The sequence below is a fragment of the Vigna unguiculata genome, chromosome 3 (assembly GCF_004118075.2).
Source record: "Vigna unguiculata cultivar IT97K-499-35 chromosome 3, ASM411807v1, whole genome shotgun sequence".
NCBI classification, from domain to species: domain Eukaryota; kingdom Viridiplantae; phylum Streptophyta; class Magnoliopsida; order Fabales; family Fabaceae; genus Vigna; species Vigna unguiculata.
The window spans coordinates 41,623,879-41,642,852 of NC_040281.1; the positions used below are offsets into that span (position 1 = coordinate 41,623,879).

The 18,974-nt window shown below is 30.2% G+C and overlaps 2 protein-coding genes across 3 annotated transcripts; both read left to right on the top strand.

Annotated features, from left to right (window-relative positions):
* Window positions 1-6,512: 6,512 nt before the first annotated feature.
* Window positions 6,513-10,715, top strand: LOC114179359 (probable serine/threonine-protein kinase PIX13). The gene is made up of 6 exons (XM_028065681.1): window positions 6,513-6,791; window positions 6,870-7,216; window positions 8,735-8,870; window positions 8,958-9,100; window positions 9,566-9,689; window positions 9,981-10,715. The coding sequence occupies exons 1-6, from the start codon at window positions 6,734-6,736 to the stop codon at window positions 10,367-10,369; spliced, it is 1,197 nt and encodes a 398-aa protein (XP_027921482.1). The 5' UTR covers window positions 6,513-6,733; the 3' UTR covers window positions 10,370-10,715.
* A 5,044-nt stretch (window positions 10,716-15,759) lies between these two features.
* On the top strand, window positions 15,760-18,757 carry LOC114176729 (probable serine/threonine-protein kinase PIX13). 2 transcript variants are annotated; one of them, XM_028061864.1, is made up of 7 exons: window positions 15,760-15,900; window positions 16,039-16,433; window positions 16,749-16,884; window positions 16,973-17,115; window positions 17,455-17,578; window positions 18,067-18,162; window positions 18,380-18,757. In XM_028061864.1, exons 1-7 carry the CDS (start codon window positions 15,834-15,836, stop codon window positions 18,658-18,660), a joined length of 1,242 nt encoding a protein of 413 aa, XP_027917665.1. In that variant the 5' UTR covers window positions 15,760-15,833; the 3' UTR covers window positions 18,661-18,757. The 2 variants fall into 2 exon arrangements, with proteins under 2 accessions (XP_027917665.1, XP_027917664.1); XM_028061863.1 differs by having other exon boundaries at window positions 15,763-16,433.
* Window positions 18,758-18,974: the final 217 nt, after the last annotated feature.

Consider the following 18,974-nt stretch of genomic DNA (forward strand, 5'->3'; position numbering starts at 1 on the left):
TATTCTTGGAGAAAGAGAGATATAAAACATATACATGTATAATTTACAATTTTAACATTTTATTATCGTACATTTATATTTTCTTATTATTTGTAGGAAGAAATAAAAGTTTATTTTTCTATAATTCCTTTCTTTAATAATACTTTCAAGTTTCCATACATAGTTGGTAAAAACATATTCATGAGAGGAGTCGGAGAAGATAGAACGTGACTAGTATCTGTCCTTCCAAAATAATAAACAACACGATGACAAAAGGTTGAGAGACCTGTCTCACAATGTGACGGAATTGTCAACAATATTTTTGTTTCAGTGGCACAGAAAAACTTGCGGTGATCATAGATGAGGATGAATATTAGACAATTTAACCTATTTAACATGATATTTTTGAATTTATTTTTCATGTACAAACAACAAGGAGGGAAGTGACTATCATGTAAAATTATACCCTACCAAAATAATAAATAAATACTTTTTTAAATTAACATATTCCATGTTATTTTAAATTACAAATATTTGAATTAAAGCTTGTAGTGACTAATTGGAATAGATGAATTTTATTATGATCAACATAATAATACAATGATATCTTTGAGTAATCTTTACCCATTCAAACCCAATATCATATCTCCAACTACAATGTTATCACATATTTACTTACTAATGTATAATTATATTTTAAATTCATGATATATTTGAAAATAAATTTTTTATGGTACATTGAGTATTTAATAAATTTAAATATTTTAATTGTTGTTAGATTTGTTTTCTGATAATTTAGTGATGTAGTTGTTAAATGTGTGACATTATTTTGTCATATTACATTGCCGAGCGGTTGTAATTTTACTATTTTACTATTTTTAAAATTTTATAATTTATAATTTTAAAAATTTATAATTTTACAATTTTATAAGTTTGTTGTTATATCATCATATCATTGTATGGTCATATTGTTATATCATCACATTGTTATATCGTCATATCGTTATATTGTTATATCGTCACCTCGTTATATCGTTATATTGTCATATTGTGCTATCGTTATATTGTCATATAACGTTATATCATCATATTATTATATCGTCATATTGTTATATCGTAATATCGTCATATCGTGTTATCATTATATCGTCATATTCTTATATTATCATATCGTTATATCGTCATATTGTTATATCATAATATTGTCATATCATTATATCATCATATTGTATATATGTTGTCGTCATATTATCATATCTTCATATTGTTGTATTGTTATATCGTCATATTATTATATTGTTATATCACCATATTATTATATCGTCATATCATCATGTTGTTATATCATTATATCATCACATCATCATATCGTCATACTATCATATCGTTATATCATGTTACCGTCAGTGACAGAACTTGGACTAAAAATGTATGGGGGCCAAATTAGATTTTTTATATATAATTTTTCTTTAGAAGAAAAACTCTTCATTTTTTCTCTTTATTTCCTCTCCTTAAAACAAACACACATAATAGTAGAATTCAAAGAAATATTACTATCATTCGCTATTATATCATGATACCAAAACATGAATACCATTTTAGATTAGTCATCAATTTGATTTGGTGGTATTGTCAAATTTGATGTCGTTTTTCCCATGATATGTAACTCTGAGAACTTTAGAGATTTGTTTTTTATTGTCTTAAATTCTTGGTTCTTATTAAATTTCTCAAGTTTAGTTAACGTAAATGCATTTTTTTCGTCTTTATCACAAACCTTCCTCTTAGAAAAAAGGAATCAATTTTTTTACTTTTTATCATAATTTTTCTAATATAAATTTATCACCTCTCGTCTATTTAGAAAAACTAAAATTTATATTCACAAATCACAATTATCACAATGCAAAACATAACAAAACTCATACTACTTTAATTAAATAAGCAATATTGTATAAATTCAAAACTTAAAAAAAAATTACCATAGGTAGCGAAAAACGCAAAATCCCTAAATTTCATAATTAAGGGTTATAATAATTTAGGAAGAATTATAATTAGGATTCATACCAATTGCATAAAAGAATCCCTAAAATCATATTTATGGTTAATTATATTAATTTGGGATAAACTTAATTTGGAAGAAACATCCTAAAAAGAATCATAAACTAATATACATAAATCATAATAAAATACTAACCTTGATTTGTGAGAGATCATGCAAGAATGTATACACAATCTCAATCTATATGTTTCCAACCTCTATTTCCCAATTTATCTCTTTGTATTTATCTCTCTTCACACACTTTCATGATAATTTACATGGTGGAAAGATTTTATAGTCAGAAAAAAAAAATTTAATCTCTTTTATAAATTAATGTCTCCATTAAAAATTTTTATTTATCTTTTATTATAATTTTCCATAATATAATCTTAATATAAATAATATATAATATAATTTTAAAAAATATATAAATATATGTAAAAAAAATTTTTAAAAAAATGGGGGAGCCGTGGCTCCCCCTGTCATAACCTAGTTCCGCCAATGGTTACTGTTATCATATTTTTATATTGTCACGTCGTTGTATCCTCATATTTATAAGATTATAATGTTTAAAATTTTTAAATCATAAATTATAAAATTATAATTTATTAAATTTTAAAAAATAAAATAATAAAATTACATTTAATAACAATTGAGTAAAGTGACATGGTAAGATAATAACTACGTCAGCCACTTAATAGCTACGTAACTAAGTTAGAAAAAGAAGTTAACAACGGAAATTCAATTGGAAATATTAAATTTACTCAACAGTCAATAGACTATAAAAGTTTAGTAGGAATTCAATTAAAAGTTCTTAAACTTATCATAGATTTAAAGCATAACTAAACCTAAATTTTATTATTCTTCAAAAATAATTTATATTAATTTTATTATATTTATTTTCTTTCCATAAAAAAATAAAATAAAAAGGTTAAAACCATTGTATCGTCTCGATTGTTAGCTCGTGAATTGTTTTTTAATTTTTAATTGTTTTCATTCTTTTTTTAAATAAGTTTGTCACATGTATATTTAGAGTTCCACCACGTGTCACCTCATATATTTTTTTTGTAAGTTTTATTTTATTTTTTATTTTTTAATTTAAAAAAAGTTGTCATGTGTTAAATTAGGATTACCATGTGTTATTGTTGATGTGAAAAAATCTCAATTTGACATTTGTATTTGTTATTTTGTCTCAATTTAGTGTCATTTTTTCTAAATTGGAGCAATTTTATCTCTTCTAAATTGTGACTAAATTTAATTTTTATATAAATATTACAATTATATTTTTATTATAATAGATATTTTTAAACAAATTAAGTTTATTTGAATTTATATTTTGAATTGAACTTCATTTAAAGTTTGTTTTAAATATTTATATATCAATAATTTATAGATAAATTTTAGAGTTGGTGTAAAAATAACAACTTTATAAATTCAAATATAAAATTTTAAAACAGTTTTATATTAATCACAAAAAGTAAAATTCAAATGTTTGTAATTGTTATAAAACTGTTTTAAAAATTTACATTTGAATCTATAAAGTTGTTATTTTTACGCTAACTTTTACTATGTGTTTGGGTGAAACATTTCAACAATGCTGAAAAATTGAAATGTATTACATTTGAAGTACTTGCAATTAAATTTCTTTCATCTTCTAAACAACTTGTTTGGATAAAAAAATTAAAATACCTTATATTTCTAAATCATGTTTGGATAAAGCTTTTCATTTTAACCATATCTAGTTTAGGCTTAATTATGTTTTGAGTCCCTAATAATTTTGAAAACTTTCGATTGAATCTCTAATCAATTTTTGTATTTGATTGAGTCCTTGAAATTTTAAAACTTTTCTATTGAACGCTATAGTTAGGTGTATTTATTAACTTTGTGACGTGACACTTATACTGTTACCCTCCATAAATATCACCACTTAAGATTTTGTTACAAGGACCCTAATGATAAGATCTTGTCTGAATATTTACTGTATTTAATGAAAATTATTATTAAATTTAATTAAAATTATAAATTATAACATTAAAAAAAATACAAACTTACAAAAATAACATAGCTGTAAAATCATGAAAATAAAATTATAAAATAAAAATTATTATTGTATATTTTATAATTTTGTAATTATATATTTTTATAATTTTGTAATTTGTTAAATTTTGTAGTTTGTATTTGTTAACTTTTAAATTTGATTTATAATTTTTCAGTTACATGTTTTATATTTTGTAATATTTTATATTTTTTAATTTTAATTAAATTTAAAAATTATTTAAGTGTTAAATATAGTAAATATTTGAAAAAGATCTCGTCATCACCATCTTTTGTAATATTAACAAATATTAGTTGACGATATTTACTGTGGAGAGTGATAGTGCAAGATAATTGTCACATCATAAAGTTTCCGGTCACACGTAACTTAACTATAGGTATTCAATTGAAAAGTTTTAAAATTTTAAGGACAGATCATAAAAAATTATTAGGGACTCAATTGAAAGTTTCTAAATTTATCAAGAACTTAAAACATAATTAAGTCTTTATTTTAAAGTATAAATTTTTTAAATTAAATTTTAAAAAATATTAGTCAACTTACAATATTCAAATAATTTATACTGTTTAGGTCCAGAGAGTCCAGAGTGTGAGTTCGTGAGTGAGAAGAACTTTAAATTCCATCTATATTCAGGGTATTTGAATTTCTACTAATTTAGCTAATTGAAATACTTTAAAAAAATGCTTTCATTTTAAATTATTTTTAATTTCTCTTTCCAAACAAAAAATTTCATTACAAAGAAATCAAATTTTTTTTAAAAAATGAATTGCTTCATTAAAATACTTTATCCAAATATGCCATAAACATTTGTCTATAAATTATTGATGTATAAATATTTTAAAAAAATAAAAAAAATTTCAATGCAAAATATAAATTTAAATAAAATTAATTTGGTTAAAAATATCTATTATAATAAAAATATTATTATAATAGATATTCAAATAGCTAAATTAGTCAACTTACAATATTCAAATAATTTATACTGTTTAGGTCCAGAGAGTCCAGAGTGTGAGTTCGTGAGTGAGAAGAACTTTAAATTCCATCTATATTCAGGGTATTTGAATTTCTACTAATTTAGCTAATTGAAATACTTTAAAAAAATGCTTTCATTTTAAATTATTTTTAATTTCTCTTTCCAAACAAAAAATTTCATTACAAAGAAATCAATTTTTTTAAAAAAAATGAATTGCTTCATTAAAATACTTTATCCAAATATGCCATAAACATTTGTCTATAAATGATTGATGTATAAATATTTTAAAAAAATAAAAAAAATTTCAATGCAAAATATAAATTTAAATAAAATTAATTTGGTTAAAAATATTATTGTAATATTTATATAAAAGTTAAATTTGGATAAAATTGCTCTAACTTAAAAAGAAAATTTGGATTAAATAAAATTGCTCTAACTTAAAAAGAAAATTTGGATTAAATTGAGACAAAATAACAAGTACAAGACCAAATTGATGTTTTTTACATCAACAATGACATGTGACATGTGACAGAAATTTAATTTGACACGTGACAGTTTAAAAAAAATAAAAACAAGCTGACACGTGATACATAGTTAACATCTCAATATTACACGATGAAAAAGATCAAACTAAAACACAATTTGAAAGATGAGGACCCATTCGAGACGACGTAAAATCTGATGACGCAATTGAAATTTCTGAACAAAAATAAAGACAAAAGTTTTAACCTATAAAAAATGTTAACCCGAAAATATAAATACATAATCAAATATAAATTTAAATAAATAATTAAATAAACTTAAAGTAATATAAATAAATAGAATTAATGTATAATTCAACAGAAATATAAACAAATAAAAATATTCAGTAATTAAAGATAAATATAAATAAACATGACACTGCATAGTTGAAGATAAATATATAGAAACTTATTTATTCGTAATAATAAAGAGAATTATTTTTATAACAGTATAATTTTTTTTTTTTTACATTTCTTACCGATTTTAATGAAAAAGAAAACTCATTTCATTACAAACTCATAGTCTAAGTGAACACATTTTTAGTTTATAGGTTAATGCAGGCAATCATGTTTTTTTGCATTTTTTTTTTCCATTTCCTCTTACTTCACTATAGTTTTGAAGAAATAAATGAAATAAAAATATATTACACATAACAAGCAAAAATATAATTTATTAAATTGAAAGATTTCCCCACACTAATCATTTTTTGAAATTATTATTAAAAATTGTAATCTATATCTTTTTAAAATTTGCTGGTTTTAATATTTTCTTAATATTTTAAAGTGAAAAATAAGGTGAAATGAAAATAAATTATAAAAATACTAGAGTAAAATATTAGTAAACATTCTGCCCTGTCTGTTTGGCATGTTTATCATCAAACCAATGTATTTGTAAAGAAAAAGCGATGTCTTAACATTGAAATTTCTACAAAAAGGCAACATAGCCTAAAAGAAAACCACGTATGGTTTGAATGCATAAAATCACAGCCTCTTTCTTATCAATAAAAAACTTAACAGAACAGACAAAGACACTTCTTTCTCTCTCTAACATCCGATGAACCAAACCCGAAACTAATCGCAACATCAACCCATATTTTCTCTCTGAAATTGGTGGTTGATCAAGTAATTAGTGGCAACCGCGCCAAACAGAAGAACAACAACTTCCTCAACACATGGGTCTCTGCTTCTCCTCCTCTTCCTCCCCTCCGCCCAACCCTCCTAACTACTCAGGCAAGTCTTCAACTTTCACACTCCTTTCCCTTTCCCTGCAATCCAAATTCCCCTAACCAGTTGGGTTTTCATTTTCAGGTTCAACCAGTAACGTGGGGTTCTCCGCCACCACGAGCAGCTTTGGGAAGAGCCAATTCTCGGAGATTGCGAGTGGGAGCATCGACAGCGAAGGCTCTCTTCCATTTTGTTCCCCCGACGGCCAGATTCTGGAACGGCCCAACTTGAAGGAGTTCAGTTTCGGGGACCTCAAATCCGCGGCCAAGAGTTTCAAGGGGGACACATTGCTGGGTGAAGGTGGGTTTGGCAGAGTCTACAAGGGGTGGTTGGATGAGAAGAACCTCACCCCTGCCAAACCAGGCTCTGGCATGGTCGTCGCCATCAAAAAACTGAACCCCGAAAGCACCCAAGGATTTCAAGAATGGAAGGTAACCTTTCCTTCATCTCTTTACCTTACTTTTTAACATCTACGCTTACAAAAATAATATATGCACCCATCATCTAAAATTTACATGATTATACATTTGCAAACTGGTATACACTGTTTGTTTGATAAATTGTATTAGACTTTTTCTTGTTAATAATTAATGGGGTTATCGTTTTTTCATAGAAGTGATCTTGCCGAGTTAATAATGCGATATTTATCCACGGGTCTTTCCTCCTTTTTCCCTACTTGCCTAATTTGCACTAATATACTTTTTTTCCTTCTTTGTTTGTGGTTGGAAAAGAATTTCCAGTTTTTACAAAAGAGAAAGAATTTTCAAATTGAAGTTTTTTTAGACAGTAATAAATGCTCTTCCGACCGGTGATATTTAATTTTTAATAGTTTACGGTTTGTAACGCTATGTCCTCCTTGCATCATCATCATCATCATCTGGTGGTCTGTTTTTTGTTCTTGTTTTGACTGAAGACTTGAAAGGATATTTAGAATGGTGGTGTTAATAAATATGGTGATGGTGATCTTGATTAATGTGGAGTCACAGCTGTGTGTCGTTGATGCCAGGGTTTGATATTCCACAGGAAATATATTATTATTAAAAAAAATCGGAGTCTGCAAGGTGGTCGAGGAATGTGGTTGGAAATTTTGTTGCGGGCCCACTTACATGACCTGTTTTTCTTCCATTCATTGGTTATCCACGAGTGAAGATGGGTTATTAAAATACGGTGCCTTAAATTCCACACTATTGAACGCTTGACTCATGATCTATTCAAAATGGGCGTTTACCTTTCAGTTTTTAAATTTTGATCCTTTTGGCTGTTTCTGCGATTTTCCCTTGACTTTTTCCTTCAAATAAGGGGAAAAAATTATTCATATCTGCCATTTTGTTTGAAAAGTATGATGCCATCACATAACTACTTTGCAAAGGGAACTATTTTTTAAGTTATTATAAACCACCTTAACAATTCCTTATGAAAAGTAGTTAATAATAGTATGTTTTGGACAATGCTAATGAATCTGAAATACACAGCGGAGGTGCTTAGAGTAACATTACCTAATAAATGATGTTGGTGTTATTTATAGGAATTGAATTCTTTAATAATATGTATGGGGTCTGAGATCTCTTAAAGGCAATATGCTTGTGTTTTGATCTCGTCTTAGAATTCTTAATCTTAGACGTTTGATCTGTAATCCAGTTTCTGGATTGAGGTAATCCATTATGTGATTGGCCTTGAGCCGAATCTAGAGCAAAGATGCGTTATAGAAAATTAAAACTTTTCCAGACATTGTCGATAAAATTAGGTGAACTTTTTTCGTTCTAAAGGACATGCTAAATCTTAACAAGACATTCCTAAATGTTTTCCTTCTCCATGTTTCTATTTTCAGCTGTCATATTGCATTTAATCTTACAGTGTAATCATCAACAAATCAGGGTACCTTCCGTGTGATAATTTCATTTTAGCTATATGGTTATCTAACACGTTTTTCTATTAATTGGAAAATGCAGTCAGAAGTGAACTTTTTGGGTAGGCTTTCCCACCCCAACCTCGTCAAGTTATTGGGCTACTGTTGGGACGAGGATGAACTTCTTCTTGTGTACGAGTTCATGCCTAAGGGAAGCTTGGAGAATCATCTCTTTCGAAGTATGAATCGAACATTAATAAAATAGTGAAAGAAAACTCCTCGTGAATTTGAGTTTAACTATTTTTCTTTGTCATGTTTCTGAGCAGGAAATCCTAACATAGAACCACTTTCTTGGAACACCCGGCTTAAAATAGCTATTGGTGCTGCTCGTGGACTCGCTTTCCTGCACGCCTCGGAAAAGCAAGTCATATACAGAGATTTCAAGGCCTCAAATATACTTCTTGATGGGGTCAGTAACTTTTTGTTACTTGATTTTATTATTTTATTTGTTAGTCCTTATTTTTAGAGATGGAAGCTAAAACATTTATCGTGTTAAATTGAGATGAACACAGATTTTACAAATTTGGACCCAATTGTTAGTTTTACTAGCCAAACTAATGCTGAAAATACTAACTTAATCTTTTAACATAAATATCATTTAACATAAATATCATTAGAAAAGCACTGTAAATAGTGGACTTGTATAGTAGTTGAAGACTATTTAAGTCTTATATTGAGTAGAAATGAGAAAGTTGAACAATATTATGAAAGAAAAGACCCACAAACCTGGTGTCATAGTTTCCTTTATTATAGCCAAGGTCATGAAGTGAGTAACCTAGCACGCATAATCATATTTCTGAAGTAAGAAAAAGTATATTTATTTGATGCTAAATTCTTGATATAATTTTTATAACCATTGTTTTGTATCTTACAGAATTACAATGCAAAAATATCAGATTTTGGCTTGGCTAAATTAGGACCATCTGGGGGACAATCACATGTAACTACCAGGGTCATGGGCACCTATGGTTATGCTGCTCCAGAATATATCGCTACAGGTAACTATATCTGGTTTATTTGGTTTGAGGAAGTACTTTTGTTTTTATTTCACATATTCACAAGTAATTACTTAAATGACACCTGACTTGTTGATTTCAAAGAAACTTAACAGGGAAAAAAGGCATTGTCTTGTGAAAATAAGTCAAAGACAAGAAAACAGAAAGTTTCCTTAAAACAAACAGACCTTAATGTAGTAATAGCAAAGAATGAATGTTTTGTGGAAGACGAAGTCTAATGCTTTGACCCACCACAGACTAAGATGTGTTTGGATTGTATGAATATTTGAACAGGGCACTTGTATGTGAAGAGTGATGTGTATGGATTTGGTGTAGTGCTTCTTGAAATACTGACAGGCATGAGGGCACTTGACACAAGAAGGCCAACAGGGCAGCAGAACCTGGTTGAATGGACCAAACCCTGTCTCTCTTCCAAAAAGAAGTTGAAAACAATTATGGATGCTAAGATACAGGGTCAATATTCTCCCAAAGCTGCATTCCAAGCAGCACAACTTACTCTAAAATGCCTAGAGCATGACCCTAAACAACGTCCTTCAATGAAAGAAGTTCTTGAGGGATTGGAAGCTATTGAAACCATCCATGAAAAATCCAAGGAATCCAAAACCCGCAATTCTCACCACATTTCTCATCAGCATCCCCGGCAGAGAGTTGTGAGGGTATAAATAAATTTGTATACAGAAAATCCACTAGAAACTCAGATGAGTAGTTGTATGGTCCATTGACCGGGGTTTTGGATCAGTCACTTGATACAACTGGTTTCTTTCCTAGTTTTTCTTGCTGGTTGGAAGGGGAGAAATTTTACAAGCCTTTTTTTACATGTATGATTTTTTTGTTGAATTATTTATGCTTTTAGTGGGAACATATTTTTTTACGCGCGAGAAGGGGACGTAGCTTTGACTATAGTTTGCTAATATGTCACATTTTCAGGACTTTTTCTTTCAATGGAAAATTGATCAGCTTATGTACATCACGAACAGTAATGATATGAAGATTTTTATTTATCCTACACTATTGATAGTTGTGTTTCTTTTTTGTTATTCTTTTTATCATGTTATGGGCATTGTTATAAATAGAGGTGGACAAAAAAAATTCAATCTACTTTTTTTTACTTTTTTTTACGATCCAATCAATTTAAAATTCATTTTGTTAAAAATTCAATTCATTTAAAATCTATTTTATTAAATTTGGATTTTAATCTATTCTACATTTTATATTTGATATTTATTATTTGAATCCAGATTTTTAAATTTGGAAAATCTAAAATATTTAATATAAATTTTTAATCTAAAATTTTAGTTGGGTAGGACTGAAAATTGAGATGGGTTGGTCCAACTCAAATGTTAAGATGGGTTGGTACAGGTAAAAGGTCACAATGGATCGTCTTGAACACAAGGTCAAACTAGGTCGGTACAAGATGAAGGTTGAGTTGGGCAAGTCGGGTTCAAGGTTAAGACGGATCGACCCTGGTTGAAGATTGACTAAAATTTGGTCGAGTCGACCCTAACTGAAATTTGGCAGAATTTGGTAGAGTTTATCGAGTCGACCCCAAGCGAATTACAACAGTATTTGGTCAAGTCAGACCTGAACGAAATTCGGTAGAGTTGGTCGCATATGAAATTTGGTCAAGTAAGTCCCAATAGAAATTCGGACGACTTCGGTCATGTCGGTCTTGTTCAAAATTTAGCTGAGTTCTGTCTAGTCAGTCTAGGTAGAAATTCGGTCAATATTCAGCCGAATTCGGTCGAGTCGGACCTGACCAAATTCGGTTGAGTCGCCCTGGCCGAAATTCAGTGGCATTTAGTCGAGTTGGGCCCTTAAAGAAATTTAGTCGACTTCGGCTAAGTCAGGATCAATCAAAATACTGCTAAATTTGATTAAGTTGGCCTTGCTCGATATTCGTTCAAGTTTGTCGTGGCCAAAATTTAGACAAATTTGATTGAGTTGGTCTTGTTGAAATTCTACCAAGTCTACCTTGACTAAAATTCGACCGAATTTGGTTGAGTCGACCTTGGCCAAAATTTAGCCGAATTCGACCAAGTTGACCTTGACCGAAATTGTGCCTAGTTGGCCCACTCAAAATTGGGTTGAGTCGGGCCCTGCCAAAATTGGGTCGAGTTTGGCCTTGCCAAAATTTGGATGAGTCGGCTCGTTAGAAATTCGTCCAACTTTGGCCTAGTCACCCCCGACTAAAATATGGTCGAATTCGATCGAGTTGATCTCGGCTGAAATTTGATCGAATTTGACCTAGTCGATCCAACCAAAATTTGGCCGAGTTTGTCATAGTTGAAATTTTGTCAAATTTGGCCGAGTCAGTACCGACCGAAATTCGTTCGAATTTAACCTTAACCAAATTTTAGCCTACGTGGCTAGATCAAAATTGGGGAGACTCGATCCCTACCAAAATTCGGTCGAGTCGACCTCAGCCGAAATTTAGTTGAATTCAATCAAATCAGTCTCGACGGCACAAATTTTAGAAAATTTATTTTAAATTTCTTTTATAGAAAATAGATTTTGAATTTTGAATTTGATACAAATATTTGTACCTGAATTTAAATTTTGATCCTTAGATTTAAATTTAAAAAAAAAAAAACTTGTAACAAAAATGGATTTAGATCCAAAATTTGATATAATTATTTGGATCTAACAGATCTTGATTCATGATCACCCCTAATTATATCACCTCTTTTCCGTGTTAGATATTGATTCCATCAATTTTATCGTGTTCAAATTATGTTGAAAAGGCTAAGAAAATAAAATAGAAAACATTATTAAGTGATGCCAACTAATAAGCGTGTTGAACAAGATATATGTTTAATGTATTTGACGTTTTGTTTCAATGAAACAAAATACGTGTAGATCGGTTTTCTTTATTGAAAAATATGTTTTTGTTTTATTGTTTTACAAGTTTTGATCCATTTCAAAATTACACTGGCATGCCAGGATGCTGAATTGGCCTGAAAGAATTGCTCCTGTGTATCTTAATTTTAGAAGTCTTACACCGTTAAATAAATTTATGCACTTAACCTAAACATTCATTTTCTGTTAAAGTTGTTAAAACAAATGTTTAACCTAAATTTGTAACTTTTACTATTTATCCTGTATTAATACCTAAAACATACACTCCGTTAATTTATCACTATACTTTTTTCTTAATTAAAACAATACTTACATAAATGATGTCACGTTATTTAGTCCAAAAACAAATTTTAAATGACAAATTTTGTTAATTTTAAACCGTATTTATGAGTCACTTCATTGTAGATTGTATAATAAAAGGCTAACAAGCAAAAAGGGAAAAGAAAAAAAAAAAGGTTGTACACAACTTTGTAACAAGAATATTTTTAACACATGTTTTTATGGAAACATTGAGGTTTAGAATTTTTTTTTTCTTTCTAAAACTATTGTCAGTTTTGATTCTTGTTTATATACATGGCTGTGATGTGACTCGAGACTTTTTGGATAGGAATGCGAAATTTTCAAGATTTCCAAGAAGTTCCTTTTTATGTCTAGCATGCCTTTAAATTTCTAAACATTGACTCATCAAATCACCGACCACTTGAGTTTTTATTTTCTTCTACCAACGTTATTTCTGGAATTTAGATTGTGGGGCTTCTTTTGTTTATCTCAAACGTGACTTTTGGTTGTTTGAATAGGATGGTGCATTTATGTACTTTGTTAGATTGGGAGTGTGATATTAGATTAAAATGTATGTGTGTTATGGATCCTAAGACTTTGAAGTTCTCTCATGGCAAGTCATGTGGTTGAAAGTCATTCGATTATATATCTTTACAAAAATATATAACCTAACAAAATATTAAATTAAACATATACAAAGTAAATGTATATATAATTATAATCTTTTACAAAAATAAAATCACAAGAATTTTTTTTAATATATTTTAGGTATTGTTTTTGCATTTGTACATGAACCGTTACCATAAATTGTAAAACAAAAAAACACATGTAAAAGTAAGATATTAAAATATTTTTTCAACTTAAAATAATATACATAAAGTAAATAATGCAATTTATAACACCTCCTGGCCCATCCCAGCAATGTCAGTGTTAGGTCTGCAAGCTGGTGATATCTCTCTTGTTGAGAGGGTGTTAAAGGTCAGGTTGGGAGTTCAATACCCATTGACAACAACTCACCTGCGATGAGGGAATCTCAGAATAAGGGGTTGGGGTGTATTTTCTAAAAAGTCTATATATTAAGTATGAACCATCAAAGATTAATATATGTTATAGTACATAAGAATTCTCCCCTTAGTTTCTCACTATCTGGTTGAAAGTCATCCATTCATAGGGAATTAGGTTTGAACTCTTACACAGCTAATTATGTTCAACAATGACATACTTACGTCGCCATAAATTGTTGTCTATTAAAATAAAATATAATTATATATTTATTTAATTTCTTGATATTATATATAATTAATTAATTGGATTATGAGTTTTTTTTATAAATTTTTTAACTCTACGAAACTTAGATTCATATTTAAATTCTCAATCATTCCTCCTTAAAAATGAGTTCCTTTTATACTGATACTTTTCTTTGTCAAAGAAAAACATTCTTAATCACTAAAACCGTAATGATAACCTTTTTACCGTAACAACTAAAAGTACCAAAATATGCGGTGAAAACAATTTTTCTATGTGGTGGTTTTGCTTGACTTTGTTCTCATATCTTCACAACAATTTTACTTATTTAAACAATTCTACATATGGGTACCATAAATAAATATTTATTGGACCCACAAATTCAATAAAAAAGTTTTATTTTGTTTGATTTTGTTTCACAACTATTCCACTCTGATCCTAAATTAAAAGGAAAAAGTAGATTGTAACATATTTTAAATATATATACTTCTATATCTCTGTAATAACAAGCTTTTAGCAAGCAAACCCCCCTCTGTCTCTTTGCCAAGAAAAGATCTAAAATCAGTAGGAATGAACTGCTACGTATTTAAGCGGTGGCAATCTGACAAATGTATAAAGTTGCGTAAGTAATAAAAATGATAAGTCCAAGTATATTTTTTTATGGGAATTGTGTTTGTTTAGTTAATTAGGTGTACTTACTAATTTAAATGTTGAATATAACCATAGATTAATTCGAAACAAGTGAAAACATAAAGATTTCTAAACTTTAAAGTGATAAAATACCAAGGCAAAGACTTATTGGGGTTGGAATTCATGATCAAAACTCTAAGCAAACATCTCACAATATATATCTCTCATCTACTCAAGCATTGACATCAAAGGTATACAATCCCTAATCCCTTAGGAGTATGTTTTGAACTTTTATGTAAAAATACTAATTCCTTAGATTTTTAAACACAAAAGACACATTAAAAACGATGTCTAGAATGACCAAATGCTGTGGTCTATGTCTAAAACCAAACCTTTAGGTTGTTCTATCCATGTCTAGGGTTCCAAAACACTTTCCAATGATTAGATACCATCGAAAACACATAAATATTCCATCATGCACGAAAATGTAGATAGAACACAAAAACAGTGAAAGAGATTCTATTGCATAGATGAAACTATAATGAGTTTAAGTACATTACATCCAATCCCAATAAAATGGAGTTTAGCTACTCCTATACATCTAGAGCACAAATGGAGTTGGAATGGTAGAATGGATGAAGAAAGATGAATCCTTTAAGAAGTGTCTCTGCCTTCGTCTTGAGTTCCAGCAGTGTTCCTCCCACCAAAACTCCCTTTTCTGTTTGAGTCTCGACACTTTAACGTCTAAGCAAAAAGTGAAACTCGCTAGACTAACAAGCCTTCCTCACTAGGCTAGTGAGTCTAGGTAGCTGGCGAGTACGTCCAGCTAGTTGGACAAGTGACTCCGGAGAGCAACTAGTGATTTTTCTCCTCTTCCATTCTTTTTTACAAAAGTCTACAAACATCAAAATAAACATGTTTTTGAAATAAAATAACAAAATCCTAAATTCTTTTATGAGATTAACACAAAAATACATGAATAAAAAAAAATTAAAAGGTTCTAAGAAGTCTAAATGATAAGGAATTATCACACCTGTCATAATCCAAAACACACATTTTAGCGGGAATCTGGTTACCAAGTGTCAACCAGAAACAAAGGTTCCTGACTGTCATAAGATGGGTCTATGCTTCTCCGGTGCTCCATCACTTCACTCCTCTTCGCTCAACAACACTCACTGTTCAGGCAAGTTATCAAATTTTCCGTGTCCTTTCGGTATCAAATTCTCCTTTCCTTTTATATTCCTCCCAAAAGAGGAATTGAGTCGTCCCTTTTTCCTTCGATTCGAATCTTGCCATGAGGGTTGGGTTCCTCTGTTTTCAGGTTCATCAGACATTCACGGCAGCAAAGTGGAGTCCTCCGCAATCACCACAATCAGAGAGACTCAGTCTTCCGTGATTACCAGAGGAAGCATCGACAGCCTATGCTCTCGTTCTCCTCCTCCTCCTCTTTCTCGTTTCATTCCTCCTTCTCTTCTTTCTTTTCCCCGTAGACGGATTCTGAAATCGCCCGAGTTGAAGGTGTTCAGTTTTGAGGAGCTGAAATCTGTCACAAGGAATTTCTGGTCCGACAGATTGCTCGGTGAAGGAAAGTTTGCCCGAGTTTACAAGGGATGGGTGGATGAGAACACCCTCACCCCCGTCAAACCAGGCTCTGGAGTGGTAGTTGCCATCAAAATGTTAAACCCGGAAAGTTCTAAAGGCTTTCAACTGTGGCAGGTCGCTTTATTCTCATCTCTTTCAACTACATTTTTTAAACCTTGACCTAAATTTCTAATGAACTGAAACACTTCCAGCTTTAGATTAAAGTAATTGCTATAATGTTATGCATGTTAGCAATTGAATACAAACTTTTCTTTACAATGTTGGTAAAGTTAGATGAACTTGTCCTGTTCCAGGACATGCCAAAACATAACTGTCTAAATGTTTATCATTCTATATCATGTTGTGATTTTACTTGTGATATTTCATTTCATTTTACAGTGTAACCTGCAACACGATTAAACATGATTTTGTGTTGGTTGCAAAATGCAGTCTGAGGTAACCATTTTAGGAAGGCTTTCTCACCCCAACTTGGTGAGGTTATTGGGTTATTGTTGGGATGAGAATCAGTTTCTTCTTGTGTATGAGTTCATGTCAAAGGGAAGCTTAGAGTGGCATCTATTCGGAAGTATGAATTGAAGACAGTTAAAACAGGTTAAAGACAACTTCTCTTGACTTTGAGTTTAATTCATATTATTTGTCTTGTTTATGAGCAGGAAATCGTAGGAGGGAATCACTTTCTTGGAACACCCGGATTAAAATAGCTATCGGTGCAGCTCGGGGATTAACTTTCTTACAAGGCAACGAAAATAAAGTCATATTCGGAGACTTCAGGACCTCAAGTATACTTCTCGACGGGGTCAGTACTTTGTTGTTAATTGATTTTCGCATGTCGTATGTCGTGGTAAGCGAAAGCAAATACAGTCTCAAGTTTTGATGAATGGGCAGTTACGAATTTCGGCCCATCATTTGTTTTACTAGCCAAATTTATTTTGAGATAGTTTAACTCCGGCTGTTAACATATAACTTGAAAAATGCAATATCTTGATTCTCATTGTTTCTTTCTTAGTGCTGTCAATACTATATATCCTGAGTCTAGTTGAAGAATATTACATGTTATTATGTGTGCATAATATTTTTAAATTTGAGTGCTAAATTCCTCATATAATTTTGCAAGCGATTGCTTTGTATCGTACAGAATTACAATGCAAAATTATCAGATTTTGGATCGGCTAAATTGTGGCCTCCTGGAGGACAATCACACGTAGATACCAGGGTCTTTGGCACCATTGGCTATGCTGCTCCAGAAATTTTCACAACAGGTAACTGTATCTGCACATAATTGACAATTAAAGCAGCTTTAAATCTATGTTTTTACTTTATTAATGTTTGGGAAAGCATATTGTGCACCAAGATTTACATGCTATGCTTTGCAAGAAGGAAATGGAAGCAAAATGTAGGGAGAATGAACGGTTTTTTTGGTTCGAGGAAGTATCAAGTATTTTTATTTCACTTTTTTACGTGTAATTTTACTTAAATGATACCTTACTTCTTACTTCTTGATTTCAAAGACCCTTAACAAGGGAAAAAAAGGGCAATGTTTTTTGTGAAAGTTAGCCAAAGACAAGAAAACAGATAAATTTTTCCTTAAAAGAAACAGACCATAAATAATATAGTAGTAGTATAAAGCAATGAATGTTTGGTGGAAGATGAAGTTGGGAAGGTAGACCAAAAATAAGGAATAATGAAGTCTAATGCTTTGACCCACCACAGACTAAAATGTGTTTGGATTGTATAAATATTTGAACAGGTCAATTGTATGTGACGAGTGATGTGTATGGATTTGGTGTAGTGCTTCTTGAAATACTCACAGGCATGAGGGCACTTGACAAAAGAAGGCCAACAGGTGTTAAAGATAGTTTTGATATCTTCTTTTGATTTTCTGTTTGTTTTTTTATTATAATTTTCTATTTTGTATTATGATTTTCTGTTACTTGAAATTTTCTTTTATATTTAAGCATATTTCACTCAGGTAAATAACTCACTTCTCATATTTTTAATGAAAAGATTTTTCTGCAAGTTTTCTTTCACTTATATCTTATCTATCAAATTACTCACAACAGGGCAGGAGAATCTAGTTGAATGGACCAAGCCTTTTCTCTCTTCCGGAGAAAAGTTGAAAAACATAATGGATGGTGGGATAGAGGGTCAATATTCACAAAAGGAAGCATTTGAAGCAGCACAACTTGCTCTAAAATGCCTAAAGCCTGACCCTAGACAACGTCCTTCAATGAAACAAGTACTTGAGCGATTGGAAGCCATTGAAACCATCCATGAAAATTCCAAAGAATCCAAAACCCGCAATTCTCATCAACATTCCCGGCAGAGAGTTATGAGGGTATAAATAAATTTGTATACAAAAAAATCCACTAGAAACTGTGATGAATAGTAATATGGTCTTTGATGTTGGATCAATCGCTCAATGCAACTGATTTTTTTTTCATACTTTTTCTTGCTGGTCGGAAGGGAAGAAGTTTTATAAGCCTTTATACATGTATGATTTTTTTTTTCTTGATTTATTTATGTTTTTAGTGGGAACATATTTTTTACGTGCGATAACGGAAAATAGCTCTGACTATAGTTGCTATTATTATGTCACATTTTCAAGACTTTTTCTTTCAATGGAAAATTCATCAACTTATGTACATCACGAATAGT

What these genes read in the sequence shown, in the direction of transcription:
- LOC114179359 (XM_028065681.1), top strand. Translation starts at nt 6,734, where the DNA reads ATGGGTCTCTGCTTCTCCTCCTCTTCCTCCCCTCCGCCCAACCCTCCT. An exon ending in AAGGATTTCAAGAATGGAAG is followed by an intron (nt 7,217 to 8,734) that starts GTAACCTTTCCT and finishes TGGAAAATGCAG; the next exon opens with TCAGAAGTGAACTTTTTGGG. An exon ending in GGAGAATCATCTCTTTCGAA is followed by an intron (nt 8,871 to 8,957) that starts GTATGAATCGAA and finishes GTTTCTGAGCAG; the next exon opens with GAAATCCTAACATAGAACCA.
- LOC114176729 (XM_028061863.1), top strand. Translation starts at nt 15,834, where the DNA reads ATGGGTCTATGCTTCTCCGGTGCTCCATCACTTCACTCCTCTTCGCTC. An exon ending in AGAGTGGCATCTATTCGGAA is followed by an intron (nt 16,885 to 16,972) that starts GTATGAATTGAA and finishes GTTTATGAGCAG; the next exon opens with GAAATCGTAGGAGGGAATCA. An exon ending in TCCAGAAATTTTCACAACAG is followed by an intron (nt 17,579 to 18,066) that starts GTAACTGTATCT and finishes ATATTTGAACAG; the next exon opens with GTCAATTGTATGTGACGAGT.